We start from the raw sequence: 27,460 nt of genomic DNA on the forward strand, positions 1-27,460 counted from the left end.
AGCAATGTGGTGACCACAATCCGATTAAGGATTCCTGGGAGAAGAATGGGAAACCCACTTTGTAAACTGTAATGTGCCATGCCAGTGTGACGCTTCATTTTTATGCTGCTGAGATGCTAGTGACTGATGAAAGTGAAATACAACTTTGGGGTAAAATTTGATTTTTTCTGCTTTGGAGGCAGACAGACTTTGGTTCCAGTTTTGCATCTGTCATTAACTCTCTGCTCTAGTATTTCGCATCTTAAAAACAACCAACTCAACCCTCCCTTTTCTAGCTTAACCCCACAGCCCCCTCTGGCTGCTGCTTCCTGTCTCTGCTCATTTTTAGAAGGAAATGTCTTGAAAGGAGTTGTCTGTGGTCACTTCCTCTCTCTCCCCCATGCTGCCTGGATGGCTGCCCATTTGCTCCACCAGGGCTGCTGTTGACAAGATCTCACATCTCGTGGTCCTGAGACCACGTTCTGCAGTCCCTTGGTGCTTCTCTGTCAACTCTTGTGGTGTCTCAGTAGCCTGCAGCTCAGCTCACCACCCCCCTTTTCCTCTCAGCTTCTCCTGCAGACATAGCCCCCTCTGGGTTTTTATCTTACCCCTTGGTCTGCCTTCTCAGTCTCACTTTCTGGCTCCAACTCTTTCTCTCAACTTATAAATGGCTCAGTGCCCCCAAGGCATTCTGGGTGTTTTCTCTGATCTACATTCTTTCTCTAATTGACAACATCAAGCCCGTGGCTGAGAAACATCACCCCCATGCAGAGGGCCTCTCACTCAACCTCTGCAGCCTGAGCTTAAGTCCCTGGGACCCTTAAGTCCCAGGCTTATGCATCCCACTACCCACAGCAGGTCTCTTGGATGTCAGATGGCATCTCAGACTCATTAAAGATAGAATTTTGACTTGTTTTCCTTCCAGCTGTAGTGGATTATTCCCTATTCAAACATGCCAAACCCATTTCCAATGCTGGGGCCTTTGTGCCTGTGGTTCCCTCTCTCTAGAAGTTTCTTCTCCCTGAGATTCACTCATCAGCCTTCGTATTATTTAGGTCTCAGAGCAGCCCCTTCTCAGAGGATTTCTGGTCACGCTGTCTAAAGTAGCTGCCTAGACTCTATCACTTACCCTGTTTTAATTCTCTGTATACTTTATTATATAATATGATATATTGTATAGTGTATTATATAAATATTATATGTAATACGATATATTACATAGTATGATATATAATACTTCTGATATTCTGATATATTTTTTATTTTACCGGATGAGTGTTTTTCTGTCATTGGAAGGCAAGCTCTGAGAGAGTGAGGCTAAGTGCCTTTTTCACAGCTATGTCCCCAGTGCCTGGAGCAGGCAGAGTCTCCTAGGTGCTCAGTAAGGATTTGGTGAATTACTGGAGAAGCCCCTTAACATCTTTATCCCTTAATTACTAACTCCTAGAGAGTGGGTCATTAGGAATTTGTCTTTTTTTAGAATTTAAAAACGTGATTGTTGAATTGGAGTAAAATTCTCAATCTGTGTCATTTCAGAAGTGACAAAATCCTTGTTTTTTTTTAAACGAGGGGCTCAAAACTCAGTTCCTGTCTTCTTTGTTTTTTCTTCTCGATCCATTAAACTATCAGCGGACTGAAAAAATTATAAGCCACAAAAACAGAAAATGAGAGGAGGGGAAGAGCAGATGAAAATAATGCCCAAAGAAATTTGGTTTCTGGAAGACAGAGGGAGAGTGATGGGAGGTTAGTGGGGCACCTGCAGGAAGGGGGCTGGTGGTCCTGAATCAGCTCAGCCCAGAGGCCCCACAGGCTCGAGACTTGGGGACATCGGGTTCAGTGAAGGATGGCGCTGAGAATGAGGGACTGGTGGCACGTTTTTGCGTGGAGCGGCTGGACCCTCAGTTCCGTGCTTTCACCTGTCTCTTCAGGCTACTTCATCCCTCCCTCTGACCGGGAGTTGAAAGGACAACACTGGGGCTCAGCATATCAGGACAAGTGGAGAGAACAGATGGGGGCAGGTAGGAATCCGGGGGAACAAGCACAGGTTTGAACTCTGAACCGTGGAACCTACAGTCAGGGTTGCCTGTAGGGTGTACAGAACTGGTCACATTGTTTTTTTGGTGGTGTTTTTGTCTATAGCAAGTTAATAATTTGAGCTACATAAACTCAGCCTATTAACTCTATTCTGGTGGCCAATCTCAGGTGATCTTATGATAAAAATATTCAGTTGGCCAGGAACATTCATCTGTTCGCTGGGCTACCCTTCTGGAACAAGGGCTTGGCCACTGGACCTGGGAGTGACTCCATAGTTATGAATCCTGGAGCTCTGTAGGGCACTTGGTTAACCCTTTGCATGGAGGAGAGGGTCAGAGAGTACCCTGAAGGGCTGAATGGGACCTGGTCTGGGTTTGGGGCATCTTACCTGAACCTACTGCTGCCCCTGCCTGTCCTGGGGTACTATTTCTGGGAAACTTGCAGGGACAATTTGCAAAAAGGTACCTCAAAGCTTTGGTTTCTCATGAATCATGGGGCTCAGGCTAGGGGTCCTGCTTGCTTGAGTCTAAAGGCTGTCCTACCTGTAGCCTGCCTCCTACCCAGACTCCTGGGATGTTGGTGGTCAGGCACCACCCAGGTGGACACAGAAGATGTCAAATAATTGCAGAGAAAGAACCTCCAGGTGTTTCCACCTGAGGGTTCTCAGTGGAGTGGCTGATCCCTCATCCAGTCTTCCTAGAGTGAAACCCAAGGAAACCCCGAATACACACTCCGAGTCTCTGTTTCAGATATACTTTTTTTTTTTTTTTTAGTTTGGCTGCCTTAGGTATTTAGTTACGACACGTGGTGGTGTGCAGGCTCAGTAGCTGTGGTGTGTGGGCTTAGTTGCTGCAAGGCAAGTGGGATCTTAGTTCCCCAACCAGGAATCAAACATGTGTCCCCTGGATTGCAAGGAGGATTCTTAACCACTGGACCACCAGGGAAGTCCCTCAGAAACACACTTGCTTTCCTCTTTGAATTGTGAGCAGTCAGGGAACATCAGACATCAGAAGAAAACTTCTGACACAAATGATAGGTACCAAATAAAACAAACTTTAAAACAAAACAGAAAACAGAAGAAATAGACCTACATCAGAATATGAGGGAGAAAAATCTCTAAAATCCTCAGAGATGAGTTTTGGCGTTTATGAAACAAGTACAGAATGCCACAAAGCAAAAAGGAACAAGCAAAGAATAAAAGAGGGCTTGGGAATTAAAAATGTACTAGCTGAAATAAAAAATTCAGTGGAAGGTTTGGGGGATAAAGTCAGTGAAATCAACCAGGAAGTAGAACAAAAAGGCAAGAGGCAGGAAGTAAGAGAGAAAGGATAAGGCACTTAGAGAGTCAAATCAAGAAGTCCAGCAGTTGACACATAGGAGTTCTAAGAAGAAAAAAGCAAAATGAGAGGAGAGAAATTATCAGAAAAATCCGAAGCAGAGATGTAGTAGACTAGGACCTGAAACTCCAATCAAAAGCACCCTGAGTGCCTAGTAATCAATGAAAGAAACTCCACACCAAGACACATCTATTAAAAAGCTTCAGAATTCAGAGATAAAGAGGAAAATAGTGCCTTATGCAGAACAATGAGAATCCGACTGGCAGTACTGGATGCTAGAAGATAAGGAAGTGAAGTCCTCTAAGTTCTGCAGGAAAATGATTTTAAGCAAATTCTATGCTTAGCTAGACTAGCAGTTACATGCGAAGGTAACATAGATATTTTCAGACATGACTCTATATGGATATATAAATCATATACATATGATACAAAATATGCATATAGATCTAGCTATTCATATGTTGCTGTTGTTTAGTTGCTAAATTGTGTCTGACTCTTTGTGACCCTCTGGACTGTAGCTCACCAGGCTACTCTTGTCCATAGAGTTTTCCCAAGCAAGAATACTGGAGGGGGTTGCCATTTCCTACTCCAGGGGATCTTCCCAACTCAGGGATCCAATGTGCATCTCCTGCATTGGCAGGCAGATTCTTTACCACTGAGCCACCAGGGGAGCCCCTGATGGCTTTACAGTGAACTATATTTATTTTTAAAAAATTTATTTATTTATGGTTGCACTGGGCCTTCATAACTGTGCATGGGTTTTCTCTAGTTGCAGTGAGTAGGGGCTACTCTTTGTCCTGGTGTGCAGGCTTCTCATTACGGTGGCTTCTCTTGTTGCAGAGCCCAGGCTTTAAAGCTTGGGCTCAGTAGTTGTGGCATGTGAGCACAGTCATTCTGGGTCATGTGGGATCCTCCTGGACCAGAGATCAAACCTGTGTCCCCGGTATTGGCAGGCAGATTCTTCACCACTGGACCACCAGGGAAGTCCTGTGAACTATATTTAATTATGTACCAATTTTTGATATAATTATGAATTGTGATGTAAATCCATTGTGAGGATGATTAGAAGAAAAATATGGGTTTACACCAGTGTGGGAACTGTAAGTGCTAAATATTCATGTACCCCCAAAAAAGGTAGTAGTTAATGTCTAGAATCAATAAATCAATAATGGCATTGAAACATGTATAATATCATATATGAAACGAATCGCCAGTCCAGGTTCAATGCATGATACAGGATGCTTGGGGCTGGTGCACTGGGATGACCCAGAGGGATGGTACGGGGAAGGAGTTGGGAGGGGGGTTCAGGATGGGGATCACATGTATACCCGTGGCTGATTCATGTTGATGTATGGCAAAACCAATACAATATTGTAAAGTAATTAACCTCCAATTAAAATAAATAAATTTATATTAAAAATAAATCAATAATTAGCAGCATTATTCAGACATGGATATAACCACATAAAGGAAAGTTAAAATAATTGAGAATGGTGACCTCTAGGCACTAGATAAGAGTGGGGTAGGTTGGGTAACGGAGAAGGCAATGGCACCCCACTCCAGTACTCTTGCCTGGAAAATCCCATGGACGGAGGAGCCTGGTAGACTGCAGTCCATGGGGTCGCTAGGAGTCGGACACGACTGTATAACTTTCAAGTAGACAACCTGAGCGACTTCACTTTCACGTTTCACTTTCATGCTTTGGAGAAGGAAATGGCAACCCACTCCAGTGTTCTTGCCTGGAGAATCCCAGGGATGGGGGAACCTGGTGGGCTGCCATCTCTGGGGTCGCACAGAGTAGGACACGACTGAAGTGACTTAGCAGCAGCAGCAGCAGCAGCAGGTTGGGTAAAGTGGTTTAGAGAATTAATTTTTTTTTTATAACAAGCCTTCTGGCATGATTGACATGTGTGTTCATGTTGCTTTGATTAAACAAAAGTAAAGGAAAATACACACAGCCTTTTTGGAGCTTGAAAGCAGGACAATATTTGGAGATTTGGGGCCCCCGAAACTGTTTTCTCTTTGAAATATCTTCTTTGGAAATGAGGTTAAGATATAATCATATCCTCCATTCTTCCCCAGTAGCCTAGTGGACACCTTCAGACCTGAAGGACTCATCTATTGGTGTCATATCTTTTTGGCCTTTTATACAATTCATGAGGTTCTCACAGCAAGTATACTGGGCTGGTTTGCCATTCCCTCTTCTAGTGGGTTAAGTTTTGTCAGAACTCTCTGCTATGACCTGTCCATCTTAGGTGGCCCTGCATGGCATGACTTCACTGAGTTATGCCCCTTTGCCACGACCAGGTGGTTGATGCAAACAGACGACTCATTGGAAAACTCCCTGATGCTGGGAAAGATTGAGGGCAGAAGGAGAAGAGGGTGTCAGAGGATGAGATGGCTGGCTGGCATGACTGATGCAATGAACATGGACTTAGGCAAACTCCGGAAGACGTGAGGGACAGGGAGGCCAGGTGTGCTGCAGTCCATGGGTTTGCAAAGGATTAGACACGACTGGGTGACTGAACAGCAACAACAATAATCATATACTGCTTAACTTGCCTCCAAGAAGACCAGGCTCCCCTCCTCATGCCCACTTCGCTCTTCCCCAGAACGGAAGTGTGACCAAGCGTGGCCCAGAGTTCTCTTATTATTGCAGAAAGCTTCACATATTTGGTTCACATATTTCAAGTCATTTGATCTTTACCATGGCCTGATCAGATATAACTGTTACCACTTCATGTGTGTAGAGACGGAGTCTGGAGTGGCCTCCTCTGGCCACCTTTCCATGTGACATCTCAGCCCTGACTGCCTGGTGACCTGTTACTGTCACCTGATGTCATTCTGTCTCCATGTTTTTTAGAGGAAAGAGGAAGAGGAGAGGAAGCGAGGAGAAGAGCAGATTCGCCTCCAGGAAGAGCAGAGGGCGAAGGAACTCTACTGGACCCTGAAGCAGGCCCAGCTGCAAAGCCACCCCAGCGAGAAGGAGGAACATGAGTGGGAAGAACAGTGTGAGTAGCACTTGCTTTTTTTAAAAAAATTAATTCAGTTCAGGTCAGTTCAGTCACTCAGTCAGGTCCAACTCTGTGACTCATGGATTGCAGCATGCCTGGCCTCCCTTGTCCATCACCAACTCCTGGAGTTTACCCAAACTCATGTTCATTGAGTCAGTGATGCCATCCAACCGTCTCATCCTCTGTCATCCCCTTCTCCTCCTGCCCTCAATCTTGCCCAGCATCAGGGTCTTTTCAAATGAGTCAGCTCTTCACATCAGGTGGCCAAAGTATTGGAGTTTCAGCTTCAGCATCAGTCCTTCCAATGAACACTCAGGCCTGATCTCCTTTAGGATGGACTGGTAGGATCTCCTTGCAGTCCAAGGGACTCTCAACAGTCTTCTCCAACACCACAGTTCAAAAGCATCAATTCTTCGGCACTCAGCTTTCTTTATAGTCCAACTCTCATATCCATATATGACTACTGGAAAAACCATAGCCTTGACTAGGTGGACCTTTGTTGGCAAAGTCATGTCTCTGCTTTTTAATATGCTATCTAGGTTGGTTATAACTTTTCTTCCAAGAAGTAAGCATCTTTTAATTTCATGGCTGCAGTCACCATCTGCAGTGATTAGTTAGGTCTGCTGGATCTTCCTTTCTGTCTGCAGTGATTAATTAGATCACTAGATCTTCCTTTCAGCATGCAGACTCTTAGTTGTGGCATATGGGATCTAGTTCCCTGACTCAGGCCTCCTGCAATGGGAGCTCAAAGTCTTAGCCCCTGGAACACCACGAAGGTCCTAAGCTTTCTTATTGGGGACTGGGAGACTGGCCTGTTTTCTCAGCCACTTTCCTCCCACATGTCTATTTGCTCAGTCATCATTCCAGTTCATCTGCTTAGCCCAGATGCCTTTAACCTGTGTCAACTATGTATATGGTTCTGCTAAGGATGCAGAGGGTAAGAGCTCCATCCTCAAGGAACTTACTTGCCTGTTGGGGAGATTTCTTATACTAAAGAGTAAAACTCTACATTTACTGAGTTACCAATAATTTTCTGGCTGTGTGCTAAGCCCTGGAGATCCAGAGATGAGGGATCATGGTCTGTATCTTGGAGGAACTCGCCGGCCAGGCAGGAGCTAGACACACAGGCTAAGGGCTTTGAGGGAAAAGGTACACGTTCTGTTGGAGCACATGGTGGCTATTCTGGGGGCATTCCAGATGAAAAGGTATAAAGTGAAGCTGCTGGGAGCATGGGGATATCGGACAAAGAGGCTGGAGAAGGTAGTCAGGATGGAGGACCCAGAATATGATGAAGGGATGTGGTCTGCTTAGGAAGTTAGAAATGTATGTGAAAAAGTGAAAATCACTTGGTCATATCTGACTCTTTGCGACGCTATGGACTGTAGCCTGCCAGGCTCTTCTGTCCATGGAATTCTCCAGGCAAGAATACTGGAGTGGGTTGCCATTCCCTTCTCCAGGGGATCTTCCTGACCCAGGGATCAAGCCAAGGTCTCCTGCACTGCAGGCAGATTCTTTACCGTCTGAGCCATTAGAGATGTATAGGTGGCTCTTAATCTTAGAGAGTGTTGGGGGTGGCAAGAAGTTAGGTTGGAAAGAAGAAGTGGAACTAAGCTTGAAGATGGTGTTTTAATACGTACTCAAGACTTGCCTTAACCAGGTATAGATAGGCATGCAGATGTGGAAATGACTGTTGCAAGAAGTTTTTGCTCACAGATTCCTAGAAATGGAGGGCATGGTATGCCATGCAGGGCCACACAAGAAGCACCAGGGTGAGTCAAAAGGCAGAGGAAACAAGTAGAAAAAGTGGGCAAGAGCCTTTACTATGGTGTCATTGGGAAAGGTAAGGCATGCGTGTGTGTGAGCTCAGTTGCTTCAGTCGTGTTCGACTCTTTGTGACTCTATGGACTATATAGCCTACCAGGCTCCTCTGTCCATGGGATTCTCCAGGCAAGAATATTTGAGTGGTTGCTGTGCCCTCCTCCAGGGGATCTTCCTGACCCAGGGATTGAACCGGTGTCTCTTAAGTCTCCTGTATTGGCAGGCGGGTTCTTTACCACCAGCACCACCTGGGAAGCCTCAAAGGTAAGGCAGAACAGGGTAAACAAACAGGACTGGCTGAAGTGAAGTGGCGTCGCTTAGTCGTGTCCGACACTTTGTGACCCCGTGGACTATAGCCAACCAGGCTCCTCTGTCTATGGGATTTTCCAGGCAAGAATACTGGATTGGGTTTTTGAATAATTTCAGCAGGGTCTGGAGTATAGGAGCTGTCTCTAGTTCTCTATACCCAGCACTGGGGTGATTAGGGCAGATGGACAGACTGAGGAGTACAAGAACCAGATAAACGAGGTGGTTGGGGTATGGGCTTTGCATTGGTTGGTTTGCATTTGAAAGGTGCACTTGCAGCTGGGTCCTTTGCTAGCTCTAGGAAATGGCTAGATTTTGGAGGGGCAGTATTTGAAGGACCAGCAAGGTCCCAGATGTCAAAACTTCAAAACATACAGAAAATAAAAAGACATGACTTGTATGCGTGGACAGAGGAAACTTGTAAAGTTGAGTGACATAGTTCGGGCTGGTTTGGGGTGTGAGAGAGAGGAGGAGACTGTGGCATGATTGACTTTGGAGATGACTAGGGCCATAGCAGGGAGAGCGGAGATATGAGGTGCCTTCCGCTGGCTAGCATTCTGATCTTCAGCATTTCACAACCATCTGCCCCATTCATTAGACAGACTTTAAAAAAATTGAGATACAATTCACACACCATAAAATTCATCCTTTCAAAGCATGCAGTTCAGTGGTTTCTAGTATACTCACAAAGTTGCCCCACCATTACCACTCTCCAATTCTAGAACATTTTCATCCCCAGAGAAGGAAACTCTCTGCCCACTGGCAGTTACTCACCCTCTCCCACTATACCCCTGGAAATAATCTATTTTCTAATCTAATTTCTGTCTCTATGGATTTGCCTGTTACAGGCAATTCATATAAATAGAATCATGTATTATGTGGTCTTTTGTGTCTGACTTCTTTCATTTAGTGTATCTTCATGTTGTAGCATGGATCAGTCATTCATTCTTTTTTATGACAGTAAAATTCTAATGTGTTCGTATACCACACATTTGTTTATCTGTTTATCAGATGATGGCCATTTGGGTTGTTTCTATTTTTTGGCTATTACAGATAATGTTGCTCTGAGCATTTGTGTATGTTTTTGTGAATATGGATTTTCAATTCTCTTGGATATGTATCCAGGAGTGGAATTTCTGAGTCGTATGATAACTCTATGTTTAACACTTTGAGAAACTGCCATTCTGTTTTCCAAAGTGACCATACCATTTACATTTCTACAAGCAATGTGTAAGGGCACCAATGTCTTCCCATCCTTGTTAGCACTCGTTTTTGGTGTTTTGTTTAATATCCATCCTAATGAAATGCTATCTTATTGTGATTTTGATTTGCATCTACCTAACACTTGCCACGAAAATACTGAGGATTGTAAGGAGCTACTATGAACAGTTATAGTCCAACAAATGAGATAACCTAGGAGAAATGAATCGCTTTCAAAAACGTACAACTGAACAGACCAATTACTAATAAGAATGTTGAATCCGTAATAAAAAAATCTGCCAACATAGAAGAGTCCAGGACCAGATGGCTTCACTGATGGATTCTACTGAACATCTAACAAAGAATGAACACAAATCCTTCTCAAAATATTCCAAAACATTGAAGAGGAGGGGAGGCCAGCATCATCCTCATACCAAAGCCAGACAGAGACAGTATAAGCAGAGAGAGTTACAAGCCGCTATCCTTGATACACATAAATGCACAAGAATCCTGTAATATTTTGCTACAAAATATTTGAACATTTGGAAAGGCCCCATGGAAGAAATGGCAGGTGGTTTGGGAAAGTTGAGTAGGAAAGGGGAAGGTGGAGAAGGGTGTCCCAGCAGAGGGAACAGCACTGAGCAAAAGTGGGGTCCTTGTGTGTGTGGAACACGGCACATGGTTTTGAAAAAACTTATCTATGGCTGCGCTGGGCCTCGTGGCTGTGCGTGGGCTTCCTCTAGTTGTGGCGAGAGGGGGCTGCTCTTTAGCTGAGGTGCTCAGGCTTACTGCGGTGGCTTTTCTTGTTGTGGAGCACGGGCTCTAGACACACGGGCTTCAGTAGTTGCAGCACATGGGCTCAGTGGTTGTGGCTTGCGGGATCTAGAGTGAGGGCTGGGTAACTGTGGCACCTGGGCTTGGTTGCTCTGTGGCATGTGGAATCTTCCCAGACCAGAGATCAAACCTGTGTCCCCTGCATTGACAGATGGACTCTTAACCACTGGACCACCAGGGAAGCCAGCACATGTTTTGACGCGCCTGCAGCCTGGGCTTCATGTTGGGTAATGATGGAAATAAGGCTAAAAAGGTAAAACCTTAGGCAAGACCTAAGAAAAATTTGTTCATATAAATTTGGAATGGATGGAGAGATAGGTGGAAAAAGAAGGCAGGACAAAAGTTTATAGTGAAAAAAAAAAGTGAACAATCACAGAGTGAAGTCACTCAAGCCACAGTGTTCTGGGGAAGGAGCACTGGGCTGGGAGCCCTGTCCCAGAGTGAAGTCACACGAGCCACAGTATTCTGGGGAAGGAGCACTGGGCTGGGAGCCCTGTCCCAGAGTGAAGTCACACGAGCCACAGCGTTCTGGAGAAGGAGCACTGGGCTGGGAGCCCTGTCCTAGCTCTCCTGCTTCCTAGTGTATGACCTCAAGTAAGTTCTCATTCTGCTGTTGCTCAGTCTCTTCATTTGTAAAATGAGGGTGAGCATGGAGAGTTGAGGCTTGTTGGGAGGGTGAAATGAGAGAGAGGAACCCAGGTGCTCTCTAAGCTGTGAAGGGCTGTCACTCATGGAGCGTTCCTTTTTTAGTACCTACACCCTGAGACGGAAAGTTACGGGCTGGGCTAGTGTTTAGCTGGGGATGGAGGGTGGAAATCATTTGGTGCAAGTGCTGCCTGTTTGCTAATTAATGGGCTGTGTGGCACCCGAAAATGGGAAAACCGACCCTAAACAGAGAAAAGATGTGATAATTCAGGCCCATGATTCCGGTTCCCTCATTTTATGCTTTCTTAAAGAATGATGAGCTTAACTCTGAAGCTGTCATTCAAATCCAGCAAAGCCATTCTGCACTCAATTAACTTAATATGAAAGCTATAGTGGGCCATTAATCTACTGGGAGCAGCAGTTTTTGATAAAACACCTAAATTAAATTCTCCAAGTTAGGAAAAAAAGAGGGAATTGTTCCCTTTAGTATCACTTGAATACAGAGTTAGTTATTCAGTTCAAACAGCAGAGCAGGCTCTGACTTCTAAGAAGCTCTGAATATATCAGGCAGAAATTCGCTTAATAGTTTCTCAGCAGGAATTTGTAGGACTGTGTTAGGTAACATCTAGTCGCCCAGAGATTTTTAGATGAGCCAGTCTGACTTGGCTAATGGTATCGCTTTTAAAAATTGGGACAGTGTTACAGTTAACCCCTCCCCTTCCTCTTTGAGCTTTATGATCCCAGTTGTGGCCCCCACCCCACAATCTACATCCTCGTGTCAACACTTTGTGGGGTTGTGGCCAGAGCTGAGTGAGAAAATGTGTGCTCAAGTCTACGAGGGAGTCCAGTTGTCTTGGTTCTGTTCTCTTCCCTCATAGAAGGGCATGTGCTCTGGAGTCTGGGTTTAAACACAGGAATTCTAGGGGACTCCCCAGGGATTCAATGGCTAAGAGTTTAAGCTTCCAGTGCAGGGGGCCCGGGTTCGATCAGGGAACTCGATCCCACAGGCTGCAGCTTAGAATTTGCATTGCCACAACTAAAGATCCTGCATATTGCAACGAAGATCAATAACCCCATGTGCCGCAACTAAGCTCCGGTGCAGCCAGAGAAAGAGAGTCAGTGATTCTAAACTGCTGTGTACTTGACCCAGGTAGAACCCGGGGGCTTGTGGAAAGGGGATATGGTCTGGAGATGGGATGGGGCAGAGAATTTGGGGTTTGAAGGACAGCTGAAGAATAGCACAGAAGTGTTTTTTCTCTCCATTGATGGGATGGGAAACTGTGGAGTTCCTCCTTGGGCAACTGCTCCCCAAACTCCAAGTGCCATATATTTTTGGTTTTACAGCTCAGAACAATGCCAGCCTGAGCCCCCACATGCCCGATTCAGGTCCTGCCTAGGGTTCTCTCTCCTCTTGATTGCTCAAGAATCCCTGGGGAGCACTCTGGTCTTAAGGAACCCCTGATGTTGCCCCTGGTGGCCAGATGGGTCACTGTTGGCAGCCATCAGGATTGTAAGCCAAACAAGGATGGTTGACAGCTGACATCAGAAGCCTCTGAGTCCAGGTAGAGAGAGCCCTAAACAGAGATTTCTTGTTTAGCTGTGGGTGAACCTCACTGGATTTCTCTGAGGCTCATCAGGATTCATTGCCTCGGTGACAAACCCATTTTTCCCCAGGTTATGGCTGTTCCCCAGGCTACCAGAGGCCTGAATGTATATCCTCCAACATCTGGACCACATGTTTCTCTTTCTTAGGGGTCAGGAAACATCCCCTTCTCACAAAGCTTCATTTTCCCCATTTCCCTGACAAGGGCTCCTGACTCTATGCAGCCCCCCATCTTACACCACTTCCCCACCTCCACCCCGCTGTGCCTTAATGAGACTGGACCCTTTCTAAAGGTTGTATTCCAGTTCCCCTATCTCACAGAAAACACAATAATATTAATGAACTCTTGCCATGTGCCAGGAACTGTCCAAGCCCCGTCTATGTACACTCTCATTGATGTCTCAAAGCAACCCTGTGAGGCCCTCATTTTACAGATGAGGAAATAAAGTAGAGCCAAGGTAATTCAAGTTGCCTAAGGTTCCCATGAAGCATAAGATGGAGCCGAATTTAAACACATCTACACACATACACAACCTGAATATTTATTGGTGCCTTTTCATGTATATAGGATTATTCACTAATTTTCAGAGACATTATGCTATTCACCTAAGGGCTTACTACAAATTGATAATGCTTTGAAGCATTTGGTTTCTCTGCAGGCTCTAACTGGCTCATCTGAATTCTATTCAGCACTGAGTCTTTTCTGTCTGGGCAGAAGTAGGGAGAACAGTAGTTAAGCGCTCTAGAAATAGGTTTCATAATGAGTGGCAACTGGTGATCTTCTAAGACCTCATGCTCCCTGGACCTTCCCCCCTGAATCCCATAGGCACCTCTACCTCCACTCGTTCAAAACCCAATGCTCCTCTCCCCCCACCTGCTTCATCACCTGGCTGTCAAGGCGGAAACTTGGCTGTCATTCTGGTCTCTTTTCTGCTCACTACCAATCCCCAAACCTACCAAGTTATAAAGATTCAACCTCCTCAATATTCTTGGAATCTACACCCCTTCTCCTCATCATCCTGACCATGTCTTAACTTTGACCCCATTTCTCTTTGTCTGGCTTTCTGTTTTGCAAACGTTCATGCTTGTTCCTGTCAAGTTCATTCCCAGCAATGTAGCTAAGTCAACCTTTGAAAAGTTCCAACAGCATCCTGCTTTCCTGCTTAAAGCCTTTCAGTGGCTTTCATCACTCTTTGGTAAAGTACTGAAATTGATTAGTCGGTGTTTTTGGGTTTCCTAAATGGCCTTATCTGTTTCTGCGTCTTTACCTCTTGCTCCCTCCCCACAAGAGCTTCCTTCCAGCCATTCTGTGAGAAATGTTGCAACTCCCTTTTGCCTCTGGGCCTCTGCCCCTGAGCTTCCTCTGCTAGAACTGCCCCTCCTTGGCCTCTCTTGTTTGAATCCCTTGAGTCCACCGGGCATCAACTTAGATGTCCTCCAGAGGATTTCTCTGCTCTCTCTGGCTCCCCAGCACCCTGTCCATACCGCACAGCTCCATGCACCATTAGCTGTTGTGTTCCCCCTTCAAGGCAGTGAACTCTCCGAGGATGGGGACTGTGTCCTGCTCGATGCTGTTTTTACATCCCCTAGCATCAGCCAGGCTGCCAGCCGACAGGGTGACCTCGTGAAAAATTAGGAAAAGGTGCCCGCTTTTCAAGTTGCTGCACTGGCATCTACCAGGAAACTGTCACCACATCTGTACATACTGATTGTGATCATGGGTCACTGTGCCCCCTGGAATTGTGCAATGCACAGCTCCTGCTTGCGCAACGTGGAGCTGGCGCAAGGGAGGCACTGTACACGTGTGCTAAATAAATGTGTTTTTTTGTGCCCAAATGTGTTACTACTTAAAGTGTTAAAAATCCTGCCTCTTGCAGTGACTAGCCTGGCCACGTTTCTGGAGCTGTGTAACTGCTCACAGATATGCTGCCAAGAGGAAACCCAGCTCCTGCCATTTCTCTTCAGCGTGGGAGAACTGAGCAGGAGTCTTGAGCAGAGGCTCGGATGTGATTCCAGAGCAGCCTAGCAGTTCGATCCCTGGGTTGGGAAGATCCCCTGGAGAAGGTCACGGCAACCCACTCCAGTATTCCTGTCTGGAGAAGCCCACGGACAGAGGAGCCTGGCGGGCTACAGTCCATGGGGTTGCAAAGAGTTGGACATGACTAAATGATTTAGTAAACACACACAAGGGATGAAAGAGGGGGTGGTCTCTATTTTCCACGGAGGGAAAACTAAGACCTAGGGAGGTGAAAACATGTCGTGGGCTAGACAGAGAGTCAGGAGCAAAGCCAAGCAGAATGTTCAGCTCCCCTCCCGGCCTGGGGCAGCTGAAACTCCCAGGTCCAACAAGAGTGAGGCTGGACTCCTAAGACTGGGGGTCTTGGTGTCTTTTAAGCATGAGGGTTGCAGGCCGGCAGTCCTGGAAGGTGGTGTCTCAGTTCTGAGTGGTGGCCCCAGGCCGAGCAGGTGTGGGTACATCCTTGTGATAGGAGGGCAAAGCTGGAAGGGGCCTTTCCCCCTGATCTGCAAGTAAGAGAACTGAGGGATGGCTGGGGGGCACACACAGCTGGGTACATTTCTAGCTAATGGCAGCACCTGATGTGCTCTGGCCTCTTCATTCTAAGCCCAATGCTCCCCAAGCCAGAATGTTACAGAATGGTTTATTATTTTTTTAAATTTTAAATTGTGGTAGGGGCCTTCCCTGGTGGTTCAGTGGGTAAGACTCTGAGCTCTGATGGAGGGGGCACAGGTTTGACCCCTGCTGGGGAACTAAGATCCTGCATCCTACAGGCCACATGGCAAGGCCAAAAAGAAGGTAAAAAAACCCCAGCAAATGCATTGTGGCTTTGAACTGTGGTGTTGGAAAAGACTCTTGAGAGTCCCTTGGACTGCAAGGAGATCCAACCTGTCCATCCTAAAGGAAATCAGTCCTGATTATTCATTGGAAGGACTGATGCTGAAGCTGAAATTCCAATACTTTGGCCACCTGATGCGAAGAACCGATTCATTGGAAAAGACTCTGATGCTGGGAAAAATTGAAGGTGGGAGAAGAAGGGGACAGCAGAGGATGAAATGGTTGGATGGCATCACCCATGCGATGGACATGAGTTTGACAAAAGGCTCTGGGAGTTGGTGAAGGACAGGGAGGCCTGGCGTGCTGAAGTCTATGAGGTTGCAAAGAGTCAGACATGACTGAGCAACTGAACTGAACTGATACAGCTTCAGACTGACCTTTTTAACTACTTGTAAGGGTATAGTTCAGTGACACTGAGCACACTCATGGTGCTTTGCTACCGTCACCGCTGCCCACCTCCAGAAATTTGCTTTCTTCCCACATTGAAACTCTGGCCCATGAAACAATAACCCCTCATTTCACCCTGCCTCTAGCCCCTGGTGGCCACCACTTTCTACTCTGTGAATTTAGCTACTCTAAGTGCAATCCGTGGAGTATAAATGAAATCATACAACGCTTTTCCTTTTGTGTCTACTTATTCACTTAGCATTAACATCTTTAAGTTTCAGCCATGTTGTAGTTTGTGTCAGAATTTCCTCCCTTTTTAAGACTAAACAATATTCCTTTTATGTATATACTGTGTTTTGTTTATCTGCTTATCCATTGATGGACATTTGTGTTATTTCCTTGTCTTGGCTATTGTGAACCATGCTGTTATGAACATGGGTGTACAAATATTTGTTTGAATTCATGCTTTCAATTCTTTTGGGTATATATCTAGAATTGGCATTGCTGGACCATATGTAATTGTGCATTTAATTTTTTTTATGGAATTGCTGTACTATTTTCCGCTGCAGCTGCACCATTTCACAGTCCCACCAACACTGCATAAGGGTTCCAATTTCTCCATATCCTTGCCAGCACTTGTTATTATTGTATTTCTTTTAATTTAAAAACAATAGCTATACGGATAGGTGGGAAGAGGTATCTGCTTGTGGTTGGTCCATTTTTCAGTCTATAAATTCAGCTTTTCTTCTGGTCTTCAGTGTTTTCCTGTTGTTCAGCTGTCTTTGCATTATTTCTGAGAGACGAGGTTCACTCTCCCCTTTAACAGATGGAGAAAGGAGACCTTGGAACCCACCTTAGAAGTGGGAATGGCTATGATCCCCCTTTGTTCTGTGCAGTGCAGGCCCTTGCCATGCCTACTGGACAGGCCCGTGTGAGGTCATCCTGGACTGGAATTCGGGCCGTAGGAGAAAGCGAAGCTGACTTGGTTGGGGCCCCACCTCTTCAGTGGGTCCTCTGGAGTATGAGACAGTCTGATACTTGCTGCCTCAGGACCAAAGGTGCTTGTGGTTGGGATAGAAGCCCAAAGCTTTACTGGGATAGAAGAAAAAAGCTTTGAGTTCTGGCTGAGGGTTTCCATGGCAGATTCACATGATTACAGTTGGAATCTATCCCAGATTCAGAGAAGGAACAGAAGCAACCTTTGAAGATTTCAGAGCTTCCTTTAGGGTAAGATGGGAGTTCCCTGAGGTCCAGTGGTTAGGACTCGGCGCTTGCACTGCTCTGGCTGGAGAACTAAGGTCCCACAAGCTGCTTGTAAACAGACCCAGAATCCATGCCACTGAGCATCAAGGGTGCCCCCTCCTGGACTGACTGAGAACTGCTTATGTCTGCATTTTGACGATGCTAATGCCACCCGCAAGAATACACAGAACTGTACAAAAAAAGATCTTCACGACCCAGATAATCACGATGGTGTGATCACTGACCTAGAGCCAGACATCCTGGAATGTGGAGTCAAGTGGGCCTTAGAAAGCATCACTGTAAACAAAGCTAGTGGAGGTAATGGAATTCCAGTTGAGCTATTCCAAATCCTGAAAGATGATGCTGTGAAAGTGCTGCACTCAATTTGCCAGCAAATTTGGAAAACTCAGCAGTGGCTACAGGACTGGAAAAGGTCAGTTTTCATTCCAATCCCAAAGAAAGGCAATGCCAAAGAACGCTCAAACTACCTCACAATTGCACTCATCTCACACGCTAGTAAAGTAATGCTCAACATTCTCCAAGCCAGGCTTCAGCAATACGTGAATCGTGAACTTCCACTTATTCAAGCTGATTTTAGAAAAGGCAAAGGAACCAGAGATCAAATTGCCAACATCTGCTGGATCATGGAAAAAGCAAGAGAGTTCCAGAAAAACATCTATTTCTGCTTTATTGACTATGCCAAAGCCTTTGACTGTGTGGATCACAATAAACTGTGGAAAATTCTGAAGGAGATGGGAATACCAAATCACCTGACCTGCCTCTTGAGAAACCTATATGCGGGTCAGGAAGCAACAGTTAGAACTGGACATGGAACAACGGACTGGTTCCAAATAAGAAAAGGAGTACGTCAAGGCTGTATATTGTCACCCTGCTTATTTAACTTATATGCAGAGTACATCATGAGAAATGCTGGGCTGGAAGAAGCACAAGCTGGAATAATATGCAGATGACACCACCCTTATGGCAGAAAGTGAAGAGGAACTAAAAAGCCTCTTGATGAAGGTGAAAGAGGAGAGTGAAAAAGTTGGCTTAAAATTCAACATTCAGAAAACGAAGATCATGGAATCTGGTCCCATCACTTCATGGGAAATAGACGGGGAAACAGTGGAAACAGTGTCAGACTTTGTTTTTTTGGGCTCCAAAATCACTGCAGATGGTGACTGCAGCCATGAAATTAAAAGACACTTACTCCTTGGAAGGAAAGTTATGACCAACCTAGATAGCATATTGAAAAGCAGAGACATTACTTTGCCAACAAAGGTCTGTCTAGTCAAGGCTATGGTTTTTCCAGTGGTCATGTATGGATGTGAGAGTTGGACTGTGAAGAAAACTGAGCACCTAAGAATTGATGCTTTTGAACTGTAGTGTTGGAGAAGACTCTTGAGAGTCCCTTGGACTGCAAAGAGATCCAACCAGTCCATTCTGAAGGAGATCAGCCCTGGGATTTCTTTGGAAGGAATGATGCTAAATAAAGCTGAAACTCCAGTACTTTGGCCAGCTCATGCGAAGAGTTGACTCATTGGAAAAGACTCTGATGCTGGGAGGGATTGGGGGCAGAAGGGGATGACAGAGGATGAGATGGCTGGATGGCATCACTGACTCGATGGACATGAGTCTGAGTGATGGACAGGGAGGCCTGGCGTGCTGCGATTCATGGGGTCGCAGAGTCGGACATGACTGAGCGACTGAACTGAACTGAACTGAACTGAATGCCACCCACTCCAGTATTCTTGGAGAATTCCATGGACCGAGGAGACTGACAGGCTACAGTCCATGGGATGGCAAAAGTTGCAAAGACATGACTGAGTGCCGAAAACTTTCACCTTTTTCACTTCCGATGAAAATAAAAGCTTTAGTTAACACCATGGTGCTCAAAATGTACATGGTACAGTTATAAGTGATATATATTAGTTTCATAGTAACTTCATAACAACTTTATGAGGTAGGGACCGTTATTATGTCCATTTTACTTTTGACAAAATGGAGGCCCAAGGTGATTAACTAACTTGTCCACTGTTACACAGCTGGTAGATGAAATTGAGATCTGAACCCAGGCAGCTTGGTTCCAGAATCAGGCTTTGAGAAATTTGAAGAAAAGATCAAGGTCAGAGGCCTGATTTAGTATAAGACATTGCTTTTCCAAAGCACTTCATCATTTAGAGTGTTTTATATGTTTCATTTAATCTTTATAATAACTCAATGAGGCAGACACTCACATCATTCTTATTTTGACAGAGGTAAACACTGAGGCCTGGAGGCATTCAGGGACTTTCAAAAGAAAGCTGGCATAGAGTGTTGATGAAGGTTGGAGAAAAGGGATGCTGGGCACTGTTGGTGAGAGTATAAATCGATGCAGCCTCTGTGGCAAACGTTATGGAGGTTCCTCACAAAAATTAAAAATAAAGCTACCATGTGACCCAGCAATCTCCCTTCTGGGTATATATATCAAAAGGAAATAAAATCAGGCTATTCAAGCGATATCTGTACTCTCATGTTTACTGCAACATTATTCACAGTGGTAGCCAAGCTATAGAGACAACATAAGCATATGTCAATGGATGAATAAAGACCACACACACACACACACACACATATATATATATATACCCACATATACATACATGGACCTTTAGAGGTTATGCTAAGTGAAAAAAAAGACAAAGGAAAATACTACACAATTTCACTTACATGTGAAATCTAAAAAAGTCAAACCCATAGAAACAAAGAGTAAAATGGTGGTTTCCAGGGCTTGGGGGCAGGAGTGGCAGGGTGAGGAGGAGTTAGAAGTTGATCAAAAGGTACAAAATTAGAAGGTGAATAAATTCTGGGGATGCTTCCCTGGTGGCTCAGAGGTTAAAGCATCTGCTTGCAATGCAGGAGACCTGAGTTCGATCCCTGGGTTGGGAAGATCCCCTGGAGAAGGAAATGGCAACCCACTCCAGTATTCTTGCCTGGAGAAGAATCCCATGGACGGAGGAGCCTGGTGGGCTACAGTCCATGGGGTCACAAAGAGTCGGACACGACTGAGTGACTTAACTTTCAATGCACAGCTTAGTGACTGTAGTCAACAATAATGTGTTATATACTTCTAAGTTGCCTAGAATGAAAGTGAAAAAGTGAGTCACTCAGTGGTGTCTGACTCTTTGGGACCCCATGGACTGTAGCTCACCAGGCTCTTCTGTCCATGGAATTCTCCAGGCAAGAATACTGGAGTGGGTAGCCATTCCCTTCTAGGGGATCTTCCCAACCCAGGGATCCAACCCAGGTCTCCCACATTGCAGGCAGGTTCCTTACCATCTGAGCCACCAGGGATCTCAAATGTTCTTGCCACAAAAAAGAAATGGTAACTATGTGACTGATGAATGAGTTAGCTAATGCTATGGTGATCATCATTTTGCAATATATTAAGTATTTCAACATCAGCACATAGAACACTTTAAGCTTATTTATGTACATCAATTATGTGTCAAAAAAAAAAAAAAAAAGAAACACAAGAAGAGAAAAAGACCCAAGAAGCCCTCCTGGAGCTGCCGCTGACCCTGACTCCACATCAGTCTCTCCATAATTGGGGCTGGGCGGCAGGGCTGGCTTCCTGCTTGCAGCCTCGGCCGTGTCGTCACCTCTGAGTACCCTCTGTCCTGATGCCTGGCATTTCTGAGCTGATCTGGCTGCACGTGCATCATAGCTGGTTTGAGTTGGTGGACACCTCTGCACAGAGGGGAGTTTGCAGAATGGTGGGGAGCTTGGTGGCCCTTGAACAAAGGGCGGGGAGAAGCTCAGAGGCCCATTGGGCTGGGAAAGAAAGTGGGTGGAAGGGGTGCTCCTTAAGGGCCAAGGGATTTGCCTTTTGTCCTGCAGGTACTGGGAGCCACTGAAGGCTTCTGAGGAAGACAATGGCAAAACCAGGGCTGGACTTTGGGAGGCTGCATTTAGTCCCTGTGTGACCCACGGCCTGTGCCCTCTCTAGCTAAGTTCCCAAAGCATGTCTTCCTACTTTCCACGTGACATCCTTCTATCACTGACTGTAGCTGTCTCTCAAGGGCTGTCAACTCTCAAAGGTCACTGGCCCCTGAAGAGATTTCGTTGTTTAATCTCCAAGTCATGTCTGACTCTTTTGCGACCCATGGACTGTAGCCCACTAGGCTCCTCTGTCCATTGGATTTCCCAGTCAAGAATACTGGATTGCATTGCCATTTCCTTCTCCAGGGGATCTTCCCGACCCAGGGATCAAACCTGCGTCTCCTGTGTTGGCAGGCGGATTCTTTACTACTGAGCCACCAGGGAAGCCCTCCTTGTGGGGCAGAAGTGTCTGTGATCTGTCTGTAGTCTAGTGACTGAAAGCCCATGCTGGGAAACTGTGGTGGCAGGTATTGTGGTGTTCTTAGTACCAGGAACTGAAATTAGGTTTTTTCTCCACCCCCCGCCCCCACCCTGTCCCTGCCTCTTCTGGGTTCCTCCCTCTTCTTTCCCTGGAAAAACTCCTGTTGATCTTTCCAGACCCAGTGGGGTGCTCAGTCTCCTGTGGTGGCTCCTGACTCCCTCACAGAATGGGAGTGCTGCAGCCCCTAAACTCCAAGACTTGTTGAGTCCCTGTTCTCCTTATACTACAGATATTTATTTGTCTTATTCTCCCAGCTACACTCTGAGTGTCCTGAGGGAACGGTCTCGTCTTTGCTATCTCTATATTCAGCCCAGAGCCTGGCAGGGTTAAATACTTAATGGGGTGCAGTCGTTCAAGCATATGTATCACTTGCTGACTGACGCATATGTATGCTAGGCGCTGGAATGCAGCAATGAATAGACCAAAGAAAATCCCCCTCCTGCCACCCTGGCACTCTCAGTCTATGTGACCTCCACTTCTATAAATATTTTCTGAGGGACAGACTTCCCGCTGCCTTCCTCAGATCTCGTTGTGTTTCGATAATGGACTTTGACTGCTTGAAGAGGAGAAGCTCTTTTTTTAAGGATGAGGACCATTTGCCTTGTATCCTGAAAGTGCCAAAAGAACACAGGTCTCTGGTATTGGTAGGTTGTAGTTGCGTGCTATGCACGTATTGGGTGGACTTTGGAGTAGACTTGGACTTTGGGTAAGATTTTTCTTAAGGCTTGGGCCAAGGCAATCGCTGGACCTGTGCAATGAGAACACTGCCAGCTCCAAGAGTTCTCTACAAAAGGACTGGATGGGGCCTGCCTTGATGCAGCCAGACTACAAAATAATCGGTTTTAATTCTAGACCGTGCTTCAGAGGTCTTCCTCGCTCTGTGCACTTTCCCAGCTCCAGGACTTCCTTTTGAGGTTTAGAAGCAGCAACTTGCAGATGTCCAACCTGCCTCGAGACATACAAAAAGACACGCTGGTGAGAGGGGTGTCGTGGCAGACATGGCGGCCCTGCGGTGACAGTAACTGAAGCGCCTTCTTCCCGCCCTCCAACACACTCACCCACCAGCTGTCAAGGCCTCAGGAAACCAAAGAGAAAGGGAACCGGAACCGGGACTCCAGAGTTTCCCATAACTCTTCCTCTGGGAGCAGGGAGTATGGGTCCCTGCCAGGCTTGCCCACTAACCCAGCCGGGCAAAGCAATGTCCTTCTTTGGAACTCAGTTTCCACGTGAGCAACATGAGGAGGGATGAGTAACGGGATGGTCTTAAGGGCTCTTGTGACTTTTTGTAGGAAATAGCAGGGGCTCTGGTACCAGATACACCTGATTTTATTTATATTTTTATTGATTTATTTTTTAAAATTTTGGCTCCACTGAGTCTTCACCATGGCATGCAGGCCTTTTCTCTAGTTGGGGTGTGGGCTTAGTGGCCCCATGGCAGGTGGGATCTTAGTTCCCTGACCGGGGATCGGACTCCCATCCCCTGCACTGGAAGGCAGATTCTTAACCACTGGACCAGGGAAGTCCCTGGAAATACCCGATTTTAAAGCTTGGGAAGTGGGTACAGTGGTGAACTCGCTCTCTCTTCCTTTCCAGTGCGTCGATCCAAGGCGGCTGACGAGGAGAGGAGCCGCCGAGCCCAGCGCGCCCGGGACGAGTACCAGCGTCACTCGCTCCGCGCCATCCAGAAGGGCACCGTTGCTGGACTCAGCTCCAGGTTCCGAGAGCTCGGCCAGAGCCACGAGCAGGAGGCGAGACTCCACCGCCACCTCCCGGGCCGGGGGCCGCTTTCACCCCTGGCCGTGCCTGGCAGGTGGGTTGTGGTGTTGTTTGAGACCTTGGGTTATTGCCAACATGCCCTTAATAAGTAACCTTGTAGACATTAATTTTATACTCGGGCCACTATTATCTACAACAGAGATTCCCCAAAGTGGGACCACTGGATTAAGGGCTACATATATTTATAGTATTGATAGTTAAGGTCAATTTGTCCTCCACAGAGATGGTACCAGTGAACACTCTTATTCTTTAGCCTTGCCAGCAGTATGTTGTCAGATTTTTGGTTTTTTTTTGTGAGAAATAACATCTCAGTGAAAGTTTAAACCTGCATTTCTATTTATGCATGAGGTGAAGTATTTTGTATATGTTTAAGGGTTTTTGATATTTCCATACCTGTCTCTTTCCTGCCTCTTCTTTGTGTTATTGGTCTTTTTGTCATCTATTTTTTTGTTTATCGCTATTCAGTCGCTAAGTCGTGTCCAACTTTTTGCAACCCCATGGACTATGGCACACCAGGCTCCTCTGTCTTCCACTATGTCCCAGAGTTTGCTCAAATTCATGTCCACTGAGTCAGTGATGCTGTCTAACCATCTCATCCTCTGCCATTCCCTTCAATCTTTCCCAGCATTAGGATCATTTCCAATGAATCAGCTCCTCACATCAGGTGGCCAAAATATTGGAGCTTCAGCTTCAGCAACAGCCCTTCCAATGAATATTCAGGGCTGATCTATTTTTAGGAACTCCTAAAATACAGGAGAAGAGATTCTCTTCTTTGTGATAAAACATTTTCCCCCCTGAATCTGTCGTTGGTCTTTTGACTTTTACGATAACGTTTTCTGTCGTGCAGGAATTTTTGATTTTTATGAGATCAGAGTTTCTTTTATGTTTACTGGATTTAGAGACATAGTTAGAAGTCTTCTTCCTCTTGTGCTTTTTTTTTTTTTTAAGGAGACATATAATTTGTCCTTCAGGCCCAGAAGACAGAGCTGCATGGCCTGTTGCAGTCTGGCTCCAGGCTCTCTGGGTGTTGCTGTCAGCAGGGGAGACGTGACGACCACAGCGAGCCACCTAGGGTGGGGCGGGGGGACCAGGGACCAGGCAGACGGAATGGCAGACCCAGGCACCAGAAGCCGCGCATCAGCCTCTTTCCTGTGGCTGCCCTATGGCACAGGCCCCTGTGGCCTCACTGCCCTCAGCACTGTGGTGCCAGCGCATGCTTGCCTGGCTGTACTGCGGGCAGGCACAAATCTTCTGGTTTCTAAGACTCATTCTCCTTAGAAGGCAAGAGGAGGTTATAAATGACAGCAAGGAAAATTCATTCACTCTTGTCCCTCTGTTTCCAAGTAGAGAATCTGATTCCCCAGAATGTAAATGCTAGGGGGAGACGCTCCAAGAGGCCACCTGGCCAGAAGCCTTGCTCCTGCCCCTGCAGCTCTCTCCCATCCAAGGATCCAAGGACTTCACTTTCACTTTTCTCTTTCCTGCACTGGAGAAGGAAATGGCACCCCACTCCAGTGTTTTTGCCTGGAGAATCCCAGGGACGGGGGAGCCTGGTGGGCTGCCGTCTCTGGGGTCACACAGAGTCGGACACGACTGAAGCGACTTAGCAGCAGCAGCAGCAGCCCCACTGATCATGCCTCTGAGCCGTTCAATGGAACCTCACCCTCTGTCTTTCTTGTGTGTTAGTTACTCAATCATGTCTGACTCTTTGCGACTCCATGGACACTGTAGCCCACCAGGCTCTTCTGTCCATGGGGATTCTCCAGGCAAAAATACTGGAGTGGGTTGCCATGCCCTCCTTGAGGGGATCTTCTCAACCCAGGGATCGAACCCAGGTCTCCTGCATTACAGGAGGATTCTTTATGGTCTGAGCCACCAGGGAAGCCCTGTCTTTCTTATGCAATCATTTTTAAAATCTGTAGTGTTCACTATTGCACATGAGTACATGGATTCATTTTAGGGCAAGAAAAATAGGAGCTCATTCTGGGGTTTGCCAGGAAGCCCTGGGCTCATCATCCGTTTTTGCTGGTGCAGAGCAAATGCAATGACTGCATAAGGGGAGAGCTGATGTTTATTGTAGAAGAGAGGGTGACAGTGGCGGTGAATTCTGAATGCCAGGGCTATTAGGTGGACCAGACAGCAATGACAGTGAGCATTTGCCAGGTTGCTGTCACTCAGGTGGAAAGGTGGGAAAGTTGCAGTTGTTTAAGGTGGGCCCAAAGTCTGCTGTGCTTTCATACCATAAATTAATATAATGGAATTTTTGAGCTTCCCTGGTGGTTCAGTGGTAAAGAATCTCCCTGCCATTGCAGGAGACGTGAGTTTGATCCTTGGGTCGGGAAGATCCCCTGAAGAAGGAAATGGCAACCCACTCCAATATTCTTGCCTGGGAAATCCCATAGACAGAGGAGCCTGGAGGGCCGCACTTCATGGGGTCACAAAACAGTTGGGCATGACTTAGCGACTAAACAACAACCACAAATGTTGCTGCATATCCACAAACAGCCGTGCATGCTGTTATGGGGCATATGCTGTCAGACCCTTACTGGGCTTCGTGTTAGAATGGCTCCAATAAAACAGAATTTCTGTATACATCCAGGAGCCACAGTACAGACACAAAAACAAGTAGAATCTGGGCTTTTGTGGGAAAATATCAGAAAGCGTGGAAGTAGTGCCCCTGTTCATCTCACTCTAGGGATCTTCAGACCCTCCCAGATCGCCAGTCAAAAGTCAGCCAGTGTGGTGCCTTGTTCCTGCCCCTGTCTCTTTCCTCTGTCCTTTTCCTTTTTATTTTTTGGCGGTGAAGCTCAGCCATTTTCAGAGTAGATTGAGGCTGTTCCCTGTCCTGATACTGCGTCATAAATCATGAAAGCTAGTTGGCCAAGACAGGTGTCCCCTTAGATGGCAGGGGCAGGGGCGATGGGCGGGGAGATTGGGAGAGGCAAAACCAGCATCCTCTTTGGTGGGGGTTTGGGGAGGGTGGAGGACACGCACATATAATGATTTTGCTGGTATTACATTAGGATCCTTCTTCATAGATTCTGCTGTTTATGCCCTGGCCTTTTCTCTCCCTCAGACATCCCCTCCTGTCCTATTTCCTGCTTGCACTTATGTGACTTTTTCTTTTTTATTTACATTAAAAGAAATGTTGACCTTACCAGGTAACAGGCGGGATCCCAGTTCCCATACAAGGGACAGAACCTGAGGGACCCCGCCCCACTCCTGGATTGGAAGCATGGAGTCTTAACCACTGAACCACTGGGCTGCCAGGAAAGTCCCCCTCCTTTAAAAAATTTTTTTTATCGGCGTATAGTAGCTTTACGATGTTATACTAGTAGGCTTTATTCCCCCAAAGCAAGTGATAACAGTTTTCTTTCGGGGAAAAATACGAACAGCTGGTACATTATAATCTGCAGAGAGCCCTCAAGTACTTGGATTTATTTAATCCTTTCCACAAGCGTGCGTGTGGGCACCAGGCTTGTTCACAGTGGTCTTCCCGGCTCCCTGCCCCTCCTTCCTGCCCCGCCCCTGCCCCCTCCCTCGTGACTCTCCCACACTCCATGGTCTCTGTCTCAGCAGGACCTGGGAACGGCCCCTGCGCCCCGTCTCCAGAGAAGTCATAGTCCGCTGGTTTAAGGAGGAGCAGCTGCCTCGCCGAGCGGGCTTCGAGAGGAACACCAAAGCCATCGCCCCCTGGTTCCACGGTAGGCTGACTTTCCAGATCCCTGGGGCAGGTTTCCACATCTCAGCCTCCCTCTGGGGTTGGGGCAGAGTCTGAAGGACTGCTACAATCAGGGGAGTGAGGACGTTAGACTCTGCTAATTCTGCTCTGGCCCCACAAAGACTGGCCGTCTCCCAGGTCTAAGGCTCAGTGTTCCTGGGCACCTGCGGAGAGGGCAGTGGAGAGAGGTCTGGTGTCTGCCCTTTCTGTGCTCACTGAATGTGCTGAGCTCGAGGCACAGGCTTTGATGTCCCCATGGCATGTGCTGGAACACTGAGTGACCTTCACAGAGACCGTTAGAGACCACG

General features: G+C 46.5%; 1 protein-coding gene across 2 annotated transcripts in view; it reads left to right on the forward strand.

Moving 5' to 3' along the window:
- SH2D4B (SH2 domain containing 4B) overlaps positions 1 to 27,460 on the forward strand; it is an 84,648-nt gene that overhangs the window by 33,912 nt on the left and 23,276 nt on the right. For both annotated transcript variants that reach the window (XM_006064758.4, XM_006064757.4), the window contains exons 4-6: positions 6,214 to 6,361; positions 23,249 to 23,465; positions 27,011 to 27,135. In XM_006064758.4, the coding sequence (XP_006064820.4) occupies positions 6,214 to 6,361; positions 23,249 to 23,465; positions 27,011 to 27,135 (490 nt within the window). The remainder of the gene's footprint in view (positions 1 to 6,213; positions 6,362 to 23,248; positions 23,466 to 27,010; positions 27,136 to 27,460) is intronic.

The sequence above is a fragment of the Bubalus bubalis genome, chromosome 4 (assembly GCF_019923935.1).
Source record: "Bubalus bubalis isolate 160015118507 breed Murrah chromosome 4, NDDB_SH_1, whole genome shotgun sequence".
Lineage (NCBI taxonomy): Eukaryota > Metazoa > Chordata > Mammalia > Artiodactyla > Bovidae > Bubalus > Bubalus bubalis.